Source organism: Azolla caroliniana, unplaced genomic scaffold (assembly GCF_043228905.1).
Source record: "Azolla caroliniana isolate FFs.n. ecotype wild unplaced genomic scaffold, voAzoCaro1.0.p SCAF_254, whole genome shotgun sequence".
Lineage (NCBI taxonomy): Eukaryota > Viridiplantae > Streptophyta > Polypodiopsida > Salviniales > Salviniaceae > Azolla > Azolla caroliniana.
Window position 1 is genome coordinate 6,484 of NW_028230689.1, and position 13,819 is coordinate 20,302.

The 13,819-nt window shown below is 38.4% G+C and overlaps 4 protein-coding genes and 2 non-coding genes across 7 annotated transcripts; 5 read left to right on the forward strand and 1 right to left on the reverse strand.

Moving 5' to 3' along the window:
* Positions 1-849: 849 nt before the first annotated feature.
* On the forward strand, positions 850-2,368 carry LOC147848701 (adenylate kinase isoenzyme 6 homolog). Its single transcript, XM_087338215.1, has 3 exons — positions 850-1,081; positions 1,512-1,657; positions 1,978-2,368. Exons 1-3 carry the CDS (start codon positions 890-892, stop codon positions 2,165-2,167), a joined length of 528 nt encoding a protein of 175 aa, XP_087194341.1. The 5' UTR covers positions 850-889; the 3' UTR covers positions 2,168-2,368.
* A 1,482-nt stretch (positions 2,369-3,850) lies between these two features.
* Positions 3,851-6,001, forward strand: LOC147848702 (mitochondrial import inner membrane translocase subunit PAM16 like 2-like). Of its 2 annotated transcripts, XM_087338212.1 has the most exons (4): positions 3,851-4,000; positions 4,867-4,954; positions 5,103-5,236; positions 5,409-6,001. In XM_087338212.1, the coding sequence occupies exons 1-4, from the start codon at positions 3,857-3,859 to the stop codon at positions 5,529-5,531; spliced, it is 489 nt and encodes a 162-aa protein (XP_087194338.1). In that variant the 5' UTR covers positions 3,851-3,856; the 3' UTR covers positions 5,532-6,001. The 2 variants fall into 2 exon arrangements, with proteins under 2 accessions (XP_087194338.1, XP_087194339.1); XM_087338213.1 differs by lacking the exon at positions 3,851-4,000 and having other exon boundaries at positions 4,858-4,954.
* A 1,314-nt stretch (positions 6,002-7,315) lies between these two features.
* LOC147848703 (pentatricopeptide repeat-containing protein At1g11290, chloroplastic-like) lies at positions 7,316-9,137 on the reverse strand. The gene is made up of 2 exons (XM_087338211.1): positions 8,966-9,137; positions 7,316-8,486 (listed from the first exon to the last, which is right to left on the reverse strand). Coding segments are annotated over exons 1-2 (1,113 nt in total). The 5' UTR covers positions 8,968-9,137; the 3' UTR covers positions 7,316-7,375.
* A 95-nt stretch (positions 9,138-9,232) lies between these two features.
* On the forward strand, positions 9,233-9,314 carry TRNAS-GCU (transfer RNA serine (anticodon GCU)). Its single transcript has one exon. It is a non-coding gene; the product is annotated as a tRNA-Ser (tRNA).
* Positions 9,315-10,374: 1,060 nt separating this feature from the next.
* TRNAS-GCU (transfer RNA serine (anticodon GCU)) lies at positions 10,375-10,456 on the forward strand. Its single transcript has one exon. It is a non-coding gene; the product is annotated as a tRNA-Ser (tRNA).
* A 1,450-nt stretch (positions 10,457-11,906) lies between these two features.
* On the forward strand, positions 11,907-13,158 carry LOC147848706 (uncharacterized). Its single transcript, XM_087338205.1, has one exon. It carries the CDS (start codon positions 11,907-11,909, stop codon positions 13,035-13,037), a length of 1,131 nt encoding a protein of 376 aa, XP_087194331.1. The 3' UTR covers positions 13,038-13,158.
* The last annotated feature ends 661 nt before the right edge of the window (positions 13,159-13,819 follow it).

Genomic DNA, 13,819 nt, shown 5'->3' on the forward strand with positions numbered 1-13,819 from the left:
CACTAGGAAATACAATTCCCGTTTTGGGTGTTTTTTTTCTATTGTTGCTAGCCTTTTTGGCACCTCAGTACTGTTCTTAATAATTTTCTCATATGGCATCAGAGTGATAAGGTCTCCATAACCTCACTAATTTATTTTTTCTCCCATCTTTCTTTGAGTGGCCAACAATCTGCGTTACTTTTTGTCCAATTCCATTCTTCCCACTGTTCCAAGGAGGCTCTCCAAATAGCCATATTTAGTGCCAGTTATACTATCATTTAATGTGGAGTAGGCAGCCCTTGTGCACCTAGTCACAAAAAACTGTTTATAGCTTCCAAGGAGGGATTCCATGACTTCCGATGACACTATTCTATTTTCCACCATCCCTCAACTTGCAAAAGAGTCTATTCTAGATGGAACCAACTATCTACATTGGGAATTGTAGATGATGAGCGTGTTGCAATACCATTGTTTGGGGAATATTGTTAAAGGGGCCGACCTTAATCCTAAGGCTACTTTTCTTTTTCATTTTCAACACCCACACAAGCTACCATTGAGTCTTGGTTTGTCAAAGATGGTCGTGCTTATGCTTTCATGATCTTCAACATGAAGCCTCAAGTTGTTACATTCTCACCAAAACAATTCTGTTCGCCAAATCATTTTATGGACATAGTTTTTGTTTTGATGGTTGATATCGAGACTTGGGATTGAGATATGCAAGTTTAAGAAAAACGAGGTGATCATTGCATTGGAAATCCTTAGGAAACCTAAGGCTATACACTTTGATAGAAAGAAAGAAAAAGAAATATTAATGTCTTTAAGAGGCCAAAATGATGTGTAGGACCAAAGAGGAGAGAATTTTAGAGAGTTCTTCTTCAGGAGCAAGGTGAACGAAAGCATTGAAAACAGAATGGTGGGCACTAGACAGAAACCAAATGTTCTTGTCACGGGTACACCGGGGACAGGGAAAACTTCAACTTCTTCCCTTCTTGCAGATGCAACACAGCTTCGTCATATCAACGTGGGTGACCTCGTGAAGGAGAAGCATCTCCATGATGGTTGGGACTCAGAACTCCAGTGCCATGTGCTCAATGAAGACCTGGTTTGTCTCCATTTAACTCTCAATACCACTTTGAGATAAGTATGAAGGTGGTATGCATGTCTATTTGGTGGTTTGGAGCATCATTGGTACTTTTAAGCACACAAATGACTATAGCGAAAGACCCATGGTTTAAGCACATAAATGGCTATGAATATGCAGGTGCATGTCCATTCTGCACACATAATTTGATGACTGGATTTAGGGTATAGGACATCTGGTACTTTTTTGCATAAAAAATGGCTCTGGAGATATAGGGTTTAGGGTACAATCCATAGACATAGGTTAAGTTTAGTATTTATCTTGAGGATCATGTAATAAGTTGTGGGTTTGTATGCTTTATCTGGAATAATATGATTGTAGAAGTAGGTTTTTTAAGTGTTATATTGTTTATGTTTTAATTTTGTCTTCATGTGTGGGGCACATTATGAAGCTTTGCGATGAACTAGAAGACTCAATGAGAGAAGGTGGAAACATTGTTGATTACCACGGTTGTGACCTCTTTCCTGAGAGATGGTTCGATCTCGTGGTTGTGCTGCAAACCGAGAACGGTATCCTATATGATAGGCTTACAAACAGGTATGAACAGAAGTAAGTTAAGGGTTTTAAAAAGGATCTTATGTATAAATAAATTGGTGGATGAATATGTAGCTTATGAAATCCAGTCATGGTCAGAAATTCTAGTTGATGATAAAATTCATGCATAGTCTAATGGATGTTATATACCTTAAAAGTATTAAAATGTTGGAATGATCTTGTTAGCATATCACATAAAAGTTTAACTTTTTTGGGCGGGTATTACTAGCAAGCTCTTAGACGTTTTGAAGAAAAATGAGAATGGTTTATTTATAGTGTATGCTGGTCTTTAATTGGAGGATTGTATGGAATGTGTTTTGTAGGGGATATACAGGACAAAAACTTCAAAGCAATCTTGAGTGTGAAATCTTCCAAGTCTTGCGTGAGGAAGCTGAAGAAAGCTACCGCAATGAAATCATTATGACCATGGGGAGTAACACAATAGAGGACATGAGCAATAATGTTGAGGTCTTGAAAGAATGGGTTGCATCCTGGAAGCCCCATGAAACTTGAAAGTGAAAATCAATATCCAGTACAAAATTTTGAATTTCAGATACCTAAGACATCTTGTAAAATTTCCCTATATATATATACTACGAGATTCTGTTTGAATCGTCTTATTATAGTAAAAAGGTTTTCGGCTTTAGCATTGAGTGAGCATTAAGTATCTTGATGGTGGCATTTTCCATTTAAGGTAGATTTGCGGTTTGGGTATTTAGTTACTTATCATTGATGTATGTTTCTTTTTTATCCATCTCTCACTCTTATTTGCTTACACTTAAATGATTAAGTCTTGACCTTTTGATGATATTCATGTGTCAAAGAACCATGGGATTGTGAATTAGGACATTATCTCATTAGCCATGATAATCAAATATGGATGGCTGTCTTTGATTGATGCCAAAGAGGCGTACATTTTGTCCAATGTGAAAATGCATATAACTTATAACCAATGCAAACCTTATAAGAAAATGGCGGCTGTTTTGGGGATAGGAAAATAAATATTATTTATGGTGACAACCTTCTATTTACTTGTGGTCCCTTGTCGCATAACATTTCTTACATTACATTTGCATCAAAAGAATGTTTTCTTATTTAAATAATTTAGCATGTCATAAGAAAAATCTTTGCTTCCTCCTTGCCATGAATCTTTCAATGTTACTAGTCAATCTATTATCAAGCTCTTGGTACTGTGGTAAGTTGAATGTATTTGGTTTCTTCAATCTAGATTCATAAACTTTATGGCAAGGATGCATGCATGATATAACTAGGACCCTTAAGTGCCAGAGTCAAAATCCCTAAACGATCTATGTTACTTTGAACTAAGCTACAAGTGGCGTCTCGGACATACGTTATTTGCTTATTGGAGTGTGCATGGGTATTTTCTAAAGCTGATTCAAGGAAAAAATAGAATGGTGACAAGTACAATAGTTACTACATCGAAGGTTTCTTGTTTCCCCTTTGTTTTGGGGAGTTGTTTTTCGACGAACTTTATGTTTACAAGGGTATGGTTGGAGTTGACATCAAAGCTCACTTAAAAGCATAATGATCTTAGACAAGTGAGTACCAAGTGCCAAACCAATTGCATAGGGCAACAGTTGTGCACCATGGGCCATAAGTAGAGGAACCCAAAACTGATAATTAGAATTGCGAAGATAGTTAGGTGGAATAATTATAAAGGATCAAACTTATAAGATTTATAACTTTGATGGTGTTTTTGGAGAGCTTCCCATAACTTCATGCATGAATAGGGAACCTATTGACATTTGACAAACACAACATCAATTATTTGGAGGAAAAAGGTAACCAAATTGCAGGGATCAATTTTGTTCAACCTCCTACTTCTTATGCCATTTTCTCGTATATTGTTTTCATGCAAGCCAAGCAAAAAAATGGGAAAGAAAACCTATCCAAAACAAGTACCATTTGCTAAGAAAAGCTTGGCCGAGGGAGCAAATAGTTTGGGCCGCCCTCCCCGTATGAAGTGTGTATGATATTTCCTTGAGATGTTTCTAATCCTTTCATGGGCAAAGAGGAAACTCGAATGTCTGAAGAAGGTGACGAGATCCTGTGGACACCAAGCAATACTACGAGAGAGCAAAAGACAAGGGCCGAGAAGGTGAGGCCGGGAAGTATTATCTGAATAATTAGTCTCTCTTCATGTAGCCAGAATTCGAAGCCATTTCTATTACACACATATAAATGTCAACAGTGCGTGTGAAACCTCAGAGTCGGTTCTCACACACACATATTCTCTCTCTCTCTCTCTCTCTCTCTCTCTATAGGAGATTTGTCCTCTGCAAGAATAAAAGCAAGGCTTTTCACCAGCAGATTTCAGCTTCCATGGTAAGCCCTGTTTCTGCCTCCTTTTTGAGAGATAGGAAGGAAAGAAGAGCCAATTTGATCCGTAGTTGGAGATGGCTGTCGTGACTTTTTAATCAGTTCTCGTGTGCTTTTATAGTTCGACACTGTAGTTTAGGAGAAATGGTATATGGTGTAGCAAAGATGTATTAGGAATTTGAACCCAAGATCTTGTGATGGATATCTCCAATAGGTTACCACTAGGGTTACTCCATTAGAGACAGGGAGGGTGAGTGGTAGACTTGTTTGATTCTCGAATTGGTCGTTGATACGTTTTGTTCCAAATATAAGTTTTGCTTTGATTCTAATCGTTGGATATTCTAGCACTTTTTTTTGCCAGTAAGGGATTTTTCTTATTACAATAAAGGCAAAACAACACGAAAATAAGAGGAAGAACTCACATAATTGGGGGGCTATGTTTACCTAAACTTTTTACGTGTGAATGAAGACTATATAAGATCACTTTGTATATTTGCTTGAGAAGGATTTTCGTATATGATATTTTTTTACTTTTAATCATAAGTTCTATGACCACATTTAGAGAGGTAATGATGACAAAGCTATTCAACTGGAAATTATGAAAGAAATAACTTTGGATTTTGAGGACCAACACGATGGATGACAATGCTATGTAGCACAATTCCTCTATTTACATTAGGGATACAGAGGTCGGAACATTCTTGAAGATAATGTAACTGGTGACATTATTATTGAAAAGTCTAGGTACAAACTAAGCCTTACAATTCACTTGTTTTTAGATATGCTCCTCTGTCTTCTGGTATATAATGATGTCTCTTTGTCGTTCCGTTGAAATGAAATACTAACTGTCCTGAAAGATATCAATGATGCAGGCTGGCAAAATTATTGCAAATTTAATCGTCTTGGGATCAGGAGTGCTTCTAAGAGCCTTTTCACAAGCCTATAGGCAAGCAATTGCCAGTAAGTAAGAATCACACATTATATATATTTTATGTTCGAGAGTTATATAAAGAATTTGCAGATTTGTTCCATGAAAATCTCTAAATCTCATTATAAAAGATCACATTATTGATCACTTGTCTATTTGCAATTTTTTTAACCATTCAAGATGCATCAAAGACTGGTGTGGCACAAGAAACATTGCAAAATTTAGGAGCTAAGTCAAGCAAGGTGATGACAGAGCAGGAAGCCAGAATGATTTTGGGAATCAATGAAAATACTTCAGTTGAGGAAATGTTACAGGTAATTAGAAGCAATAATAAATTTGGGTACTTCAGTGGAAGAAATGTTACAGGAATTAGATTCTAGTAATGAGATTAGTTTCGTTGTGTTTAGGTTTTAGAAGAGATGGGCTATGTATTGTTTTATCTTTTGCTAAATGCTTGAATCTTTATTGTTCAAATTTGCATTCCAGAGGTATGAAAACTTGTTTGAGAGGAATGCAAAATCTGGCAGTTTCTATTTGCAATCAAAAGTGCAAAGGGCAAAGGAATGCTTAGACACTGCCTATCGATTGAAAGAAAGCCAGAAAACCTAATCTAATGGAATTTGTTTTATTGGAAGATCAATTTTTACAATCAATGGATCAATTTAAAGTCCAATTTAATAATATGAAGTACAACATCAAGTGATGAGTCTTAATGAGGATGGAATCTGCATGTTTCTGGTTAAATGAGAAATGGATCGGTGATAACCCCACCTTAAATGGCAGTTGCAAGAGAGGATTTGGCAGTCTTGACTCAAATTTTGCCTGGAAGTCATATGGTATAAACCATTGTATTTTGTATAGTACCTATTTGTGAAGATAATTCTCTTAGAGATAACCTTTTCCATGAGTTTAGCTGAGCTACAATGAAATAAATCCTTTGTTTGGGTGTTAATTTGATTGTTTGGGTCACTATACAACTCTTGTGTCCAGAAGAAAGAAGAGTGTTTTCTGGTTGAATCAGCTAAACGCGGCATGGAATATGATGTAATTAGGTTTATTTAATGTTTTATTATTGTGTATGTGTTGCTTTTTGTCTTATATGTTATATAATTTAAGTTGTCAATATACACTTGATATGGTTATTGACAACTTAAATTAACTGAATGACAACTGTAATCGATAACCAAGATTAAAGAGGTATAGGTATTAGAAAGGGGACTAATTCATATTTTCATATTCCAGCTCATAGATACATTAACCTATTTATTCTAACAAGCAAAAGAGCTTGTTATGGTATGATGAAGGATTGTAGATTCTGCATTATAAAAGAATTGCCTTTTGTTCTTGGGAGTAATAAAGTTTCCCATTATACAGAAATCCATTGTGTGGCATCTGATGTTTTGATTCAGTCCTTTTACAGAATCTTTGGTTAATACAAAGAAGCAAGCATCCATACCAGTCACCTGATTAAGAAATATTGGCTTTGACCAGATTCTTCACATTGGTCATATAAAAAAAGGCAAAGTTGAAATCTAGAAATCTATGGGATATAGATTAGTTTAAATCTTTCAGAGAACCATGGTAATCATTCCCTTTCTTCTAACTTCCATCTTACCAGTAAGAACTGCAACACTTGATTGGATTTCAGCAGTATCAAAGTAATAAAGCTTGAAATAATGTTATTTGTATTGATTCAAGTGAGAAAAAAACTTCCATAATCAATAATGCTTTTGTAATATATACTTCAACATCTATCTGATACTTTGGGTGCAAGGTCTTAACATTTCTATCAAAATATTCATGATACTCACAAAATTGACTCTTAACTTCACAATTTCTCCTTCAATGATAGCCATGAGACAAAAGCCTTGAAATCAACCACCAAATCTTGGAAACCCAATTGACCGCAGAATCAATTCTCAATAGTTGTTTTCTTCATTCCATTTTAAAGAGAACATGCAAGTGAACAGGGTACCACAATGAGGGTAGAGACTACGAAGTATATCCATCATACCATCATTGCCCCAAGTAAACTGCTGCTTTTTTCTTTTGTATTATGTCTCGAATCTCTCATTATTATGTGCTAATATAATGTTATATTGCAATTACCACGCACATGAACATCAGCCAATTAACCCTTTTGACGAACTATTTTGCATGTGATACACCTGGAACCTATCAAATTCTGTGAACATGCGTCATAAAGAGAACCAAAGAAAACATTCAGGCATCAGATTTGCAAATATAACCAGGGAGTATGTGCATCACCTTGCCTCACTATTGGAGTATGTGTATCACCTTGCCTTGGTATTGGAAAAAGTTCATACACATTCACTTGTGGCACTTTACATGAAAGTTTTAATGCATCTTTAATGCTCTGATGGTTCTATGCATGTTTAACAAGGGAGCTAGGTTTTTACTGTATCTAAACTCATATTATGCACTTGACACGATCATTTCAAAACTTCCTTATGCTCATCATATGCCTCATATGAAGAACACGCTTCTATAGAGCTCAAACCCAGATGATCCAGTTTACATACAAGCTTTGAGGCCTCCTCTTGATCTCCAGATTCTTTGTACATGGCAATCATAGAAGCCCACAAAGAAGCAGGTGGTGAAAAGATATTGTCAAATAGAGAATGGGCATCAGCTAAACTGCCACATCTTATATACATCTGAACAAGTTCGTTTAATATGCAAACATCCAATTCAGAGAAACTTTCAATGATACACGTGTGAAGCAATTTCCCATATTCAAGATCTGCAATATTCCCACATGCATTAAGGGCAATAATCCACAACGTCGTGGTTGGTTCAATTCCATATCTCCATCGCATATGCTGGAAGGCTTTGAGAGCCTCCCGGAAACGCCCATTTTGAACATAACCAGAAAGCATGAGAGTCCATACAACAGTATCCTTAGGAAAAACTCCATGAAAAACTTTCCGAGCCTCTTTAATACTCCCACATTTGATATACATCTCTATTAGTGCACCCCCAACATATTTGTTCTTCTCTAAGCGTCTCTTCATGGCATGCTCATGGATTCGTTTTCCATCATCAAGAGCTTCAGGACCACTGCATGCTTTGAGAAGCCGGACATATGTGATCTTGTTTGGTTTCACTCGCCTCTTCAACATAGTGAAAAACAGTTTGATGGCTTCTTTCACATGACCAAGTTGGATATATGCATCAATCATGAGTGTCCATGTTACCACATCTCGAGATGTGGCCATAGCATCAAATATTACCCTAGCTTCTCTCAGACATCCACATTTGGTATACATGCTGAGCAAATTGTTCATGAGAAACACATCTGCCTTCATATCACTAGTACAGAGAAGAGCATGTATTTTCTTGCCTTCATCAAGAGCTTTCATTTTGGCACATTCTTGTAAAAGAAAGGCATAGTTCTTAGGAATCAGATTCAAGCCTCCTTTGTGAACAAGTTCAAAAAAAGAAACTGCATCTTCAATACGACCTGACTCGCACATCTTTCGCAAATCATCATCCACATCATATGGCATTTTCTTCATCTCTAAAGTTTTTGGCGTAATACTCCTACAAATATGTAGAAATTACATAATCTATCAAAATCATGAATTGAGAGGGCTATGCCTGAAATATAATATATTTATTGCGTTTTAGAGAAGGCAAGATAAATTTGCAGGGTTTTGCGTAACATAGAATTGCTGACTGTTCCCTCGGATATAATGCTACGGTTTTGACTTACTAACTATTTCCTTCAATATTGCGATTTTGAATTACTGACTGCTTCTTGTGATACACACACACACACACACACACACACACACACACACACACACACACACACACACACACACACACACATATACGGTTTTGAAAACAAACACTATGGTTTTGTATACCTTTAGGGTCTCGGATTACAGATAGTTTCTTAAGGTACACTTGAAGGGTTTCAATTATTGATTGATTGAAAATTTAGGTGTTTTAGAGAACAGAGGATCAATGGATGTTTCAATAATATTTAAGGTTATGCAGACTAAAGAATACCTTACATTGAAAAAGTAGGGAGACTTGCCTGTTGGTTGCATACTGAGATTTGATACTCTTAGGGTTTGCTGAAAAGCAGAATGTCAATGGCAGGTTGTATGGTGTTCTGGATGAGAGAGCTCTGAGGTGAAATGAGGGAAAGGCAGAATTGAAGGGTTTGTTGAAATCCATCGAGAGAGAATTAAGGATAACAGAAGGAAGTATAAAGGATGTGGGATTCTGGTGGATTTTATAGGATACATACAATAACTAGAATTCAGTCTCTATCCATGGTCGCTTTGGCCGAGTGGTTAAGGCGTGTGCCTGCTAAGTACATGGGGTTTCCCCGCGAGAGTTCGAATCTCTCAGGCGACGCGACCGGATTAAGAAGATTTTAGCTTTTTTGAAGAGAAAAGGTAAATTTCCACCCACTTTTCCATACTCAGGATTTCCTTCTAAGGTTTACATACAAAATATGTATAATGTATATAATTAAAAGAAGGTTGTGAGGCTCAATGCTGCGGAAATGACTGATTGGTTAAGCAATGTATCAGTACATATCATATTATTGTGTAACTCTATATGTAGGAAATTTTCACCAAATCTGAAAGTCTCGAATCCATCCCATGAAAATGACACTGCAAATGTACATTTCTGGTTTAAGCGTTTGTTTCTAGTACATTTACTAGGAAATCCGAAAATGTGTACCACGTGAGAGGAATTTCATTCAGATTGATAGCTTTTCTTCACATCGCTCATATTGGCTATCTGTATGGGTTTTTAAGGAAAGACTGTAGCTACTTTTTTTTTCCATCATGGATGAATAGTTCGAATTGGATCAAAGTTTTTGGGGGTAAAATCTGCTACAAGTTGTGAGGTAAAGATGATAAAACGTCGTGGTATTATATATCAATACCAGGATATCTTGATCAATAAGAGACCAATGTCTATGCATTCAACAGCAAAAAAATACCCGCTTGGAAGTTCCGGTCAATCCGCCAAATCTAAACCATCTATGTCAATAAGATTCCCACTGAATCCATGTTTCAGATGGATCTATCAAATTCTCTACCAATCGTAAATGCATGTTTTCCAGACAAACTTGTCACTCCAAATAAGAGAATTAAACAAAGGCCAATGCTTTTAAAATTTTTAAAAAAAAATACATAACTGACATGCCATGGATATGTATAAATTGAGTCTTGTCTCTCTCAGTCACACAATTGCCCAAAACAACACAATGTCCAAGAGAAATGGTGTGCTCATTCACACAAAAAATCCGGCCACATGTTTCAGCTCGCCGCTCTGTACATAAAAAGCAAATGAAAACATACATCAAACGAAATTCCTACATACTCAGTATATTCCAGCAAGGAAATTGAGTAAATCAAAATTTACTTATATAATTCCTGCTAAAGTTAGGCTAACATCCGTGGTCGCTTTGGCCGAGTGGTTAAGGCGTGTGCCTGCTAAGTACATGGGGTCTCCCCGCGAGAGTTCGAATCTCTCAGGCGACGCGACCGGTTCTAATCCTTTTCGCATTCATTAATGAAGCTCCATTATTGGTAAATTATATTCATTATAAATTCTATCCCCACCACCTTTCACTACTTTCTCAAAGTTTATTATTTGTGTTTACATCGTGGAAGCTCTTCTTGTTAATACTTACTTCCCCCACTATCCAACAAATGCTTCATTTCAACACTTCTTCTCTCCTTTTCTTTTAAACTGTGTGGGTGCCAATGACATTGTGGTAATAATAAAAAGTATCACCCAAGAGGGTGTCGTGATATTAAACAAGGACGCATAAACTTACGATCCTGATCAAATTTTCAAAGGTACGTGGTGCGATGATGATCTAACATCCAAGTTTTGAGCATGGGCCAATGTGTGGGTAGGAAATACAAGACAAACCACATGATGCAACAATTGAACATTAATGTGATCGACGAAAAATTAGTGCACGGGTAAACTATCTAGTGTAAGTTTTAAGTTGGACCAAGTGAAAGACTCGAAACTCAAAATCACAAGCTAGGAGCATATATCCAAGAGTCATAATATGAATGAAGCCAAACATAGTCTTTTGTTGTGTTTTTCTTTGAGTTGGGACAAAAGTAGTTTGACTAACCCACTAACCTTTTTAAGCCTTGGGGTGGTCAGGATTCTAACCATTACTAAAGGTTGAAAACTCTTAGGAGAGGTAGATAGATGCTTTTGTCCATAAGCTTAGAGTGAATTTCGGTCTCACCTCGCTACCTTTGTAGAAAGGAAGTTTGAGGAAGGCCCAAGGTAATGAAACAATGTCTACGACTTGAATGTGATTGATATCCCCAAAAGGGGGTGGGTACATATGCATAGACGAATGTATGTGTCTATCTATATGTGAGACTTGCATCTTCGGTGTTGCGCCAACGGGGCATTAGTGGAGGGATAGGTAGCCTCTAGTCGCAGACGAGACAAGCATTGGAGTCCAACTCGTGCCGAGTACATGGAAGGAAGAGGCTATGCGATTGGGTGGGCGGACACGAGAGAGATTTCTGAAGGTCCGAGGTTTTATATACCGTGTGGATGGACGGACGGATAGGATGGGCGGGCGGGCGGGCGGGTCAGGGAATGGATTAGAGATGATTGATACATGTGATATGCAGGTGGTGGGAAGTGATATTGATTTGATTTGTGGGAGGGAGGGAAACATGCAGGGGGGGAAGGGAGACAGAGCATGAGCATGGCCATGGCCATGGCGATGGTGGAGGAGAACCACACCTTTAAATGCATCGCTAAATATAAATTGGGGATGTGCAGAAAAGCCAAAGGTTTCGGACACAAGCTTTTGCTTTCGCTTTCATGCAAAAAAAAGAAAGAAAAGGAACCCTTTATACTTACATACAAACACATACACACACAACAACCAACCAGTCTAGAAAAACAGAGGCTGCCTGTGTTCTCTCTCTTTCTCTCTCTGCTACCATGGTGGCCTCCCCTTCACCTAGGCAGCATGGATTCTTCCTTTGTAGGAGATTTGAGCTTCTGTTGTTGCTCCTTGCCTTCCATGCAATTCCAAGCTCCATGGCTCAACCCGGCCACAACAACAACAACCAATTTGGCATCTCCAATGCAAATTTCACAGCCCTGTTGCAAGACTTGAGAAGCAATGGCTTCTTAACCACTGCCACACTCCTCCCTTTCCTTACCATCTCCCTCCTCACACCCCCCATGACCCTCCTCATCCCTTCGGACGCGGCCCTCGCCAACAACATCTCGTCCATCGCGCCCATCAACTACGCGTCCATCGTCCGTTACCACATATTGCGAGGGAACTTCAGCTTCGAGAGGCTGCGAGCCCTCCCCGTGGGCACCTCCATCCCCACCTTCCTCGCCGCCTCCTCGGGTGTCCAAGTCACCACCAACACGGCTATCCGCTACTCGTTGAATGGCGTGGACCTTGTCAAGCCTGATGTATGTGGCCGTATCGTGGCAGCTGCCGGGATAGCATGCCATGGCATCGGGGGAATCCTCATACCAGAGTCGAATCCATCTCCCCCACCATCACCATCACCAAGCCCCATGTTTGCACCAGTGTCAACACCTTCGGAACCAGCCCTCGCCCCATCTCCGGCCCCAAGTACTACTAATCCCATGCCCACGACTCTCCCCCCGAGTACAACTCCCGACTCGAATGCACAGCCACCTCTCATTTCCCCATCCCCTTCATTGACATCGGGCTCTATTGCTCCAGCTCCGGGTCCGGATACTTCCTCGCCTTCGGTTGCCGAATCACCAACCTTGCAAATAGCAGCCTCGCCAGAGATGGCTCCCACTTCATCAATTTCCGGTGCCCCAGAAGCCCTCCCCTCTTCATCTCCAGCACAACAATTAGCCGATTCCCCCGAGGCCCCTCCTTCATCGACGGCTCCTCCACCTACTGCTTCATTTACCGCGTCTCCTCCGGCTCCGACTACTGGATCTTCTTCTACTGTGGGTTCTCCAGAATCATCAATTTCAACACCGAAATTAGCTAGTGCAGCTTGTTGCTCGGGAGGTTTAAATATCTATAGCTACACCACCGTTCTGATTCTCTCCTTCATGATTGTTATGTAGAGTAAATAAACACTTATGTCTACCAGTCTTATGTAATGATTGATTCTTAGTTCTTTACGTTAGAGACAATGATCACATAGTTGCTTCTCCCACAAATATTCTATTTTAATGATTGATTTTTAGTTTTATAAGTTAGAGACAATGATCACATAGTTGCTTCTCCCGCAAATATTTTATTTTTAGACTTCCATCTGTTCTTGAACTTATTTGATTGATCAATAAGAGGATTCAGATTCTAGTTTATTTGTAATCTTGACCTTTGGTTATCCATAATGTTGAGATTCTACATTTGATCAAGTATCCTATTAATGCTTTGTTATGCCCTTGAATCTTTTGACTCAATTATTTTTCATACATCATCCATCATATGGTATGTTGAGATTCTGCATTTGATTTTAAGTATCCTACTAAGACTTTGTTATGCCCTTGAATCTTTTGACTAAACTATTTTTTATACATCATACATCATATGGTATGTTGCATAGGATGAATACTCTATTTACCCAGTAAATGTGCTACCTATTTCATATTGATTTGTTCGCTCCCATTGGGATGTGAAATCAGCTCATGAAAGTTGTTTACGCTCTATACTTCAAAGTTTGGATAGTAAGGTATCTAACGATGAAATGTTCAATACTTTAGTTTTTATAATCTGTTGGAACCAAACACCGATGTCAAACAAGCAAACAATTTTAAAGCTCCAAATTCTAAAAGGAAAGTATCATACAGTAGTGTTTGGAAAAAGGAAACATGAAGCAAAGCAAACAATTCACATGAATCTC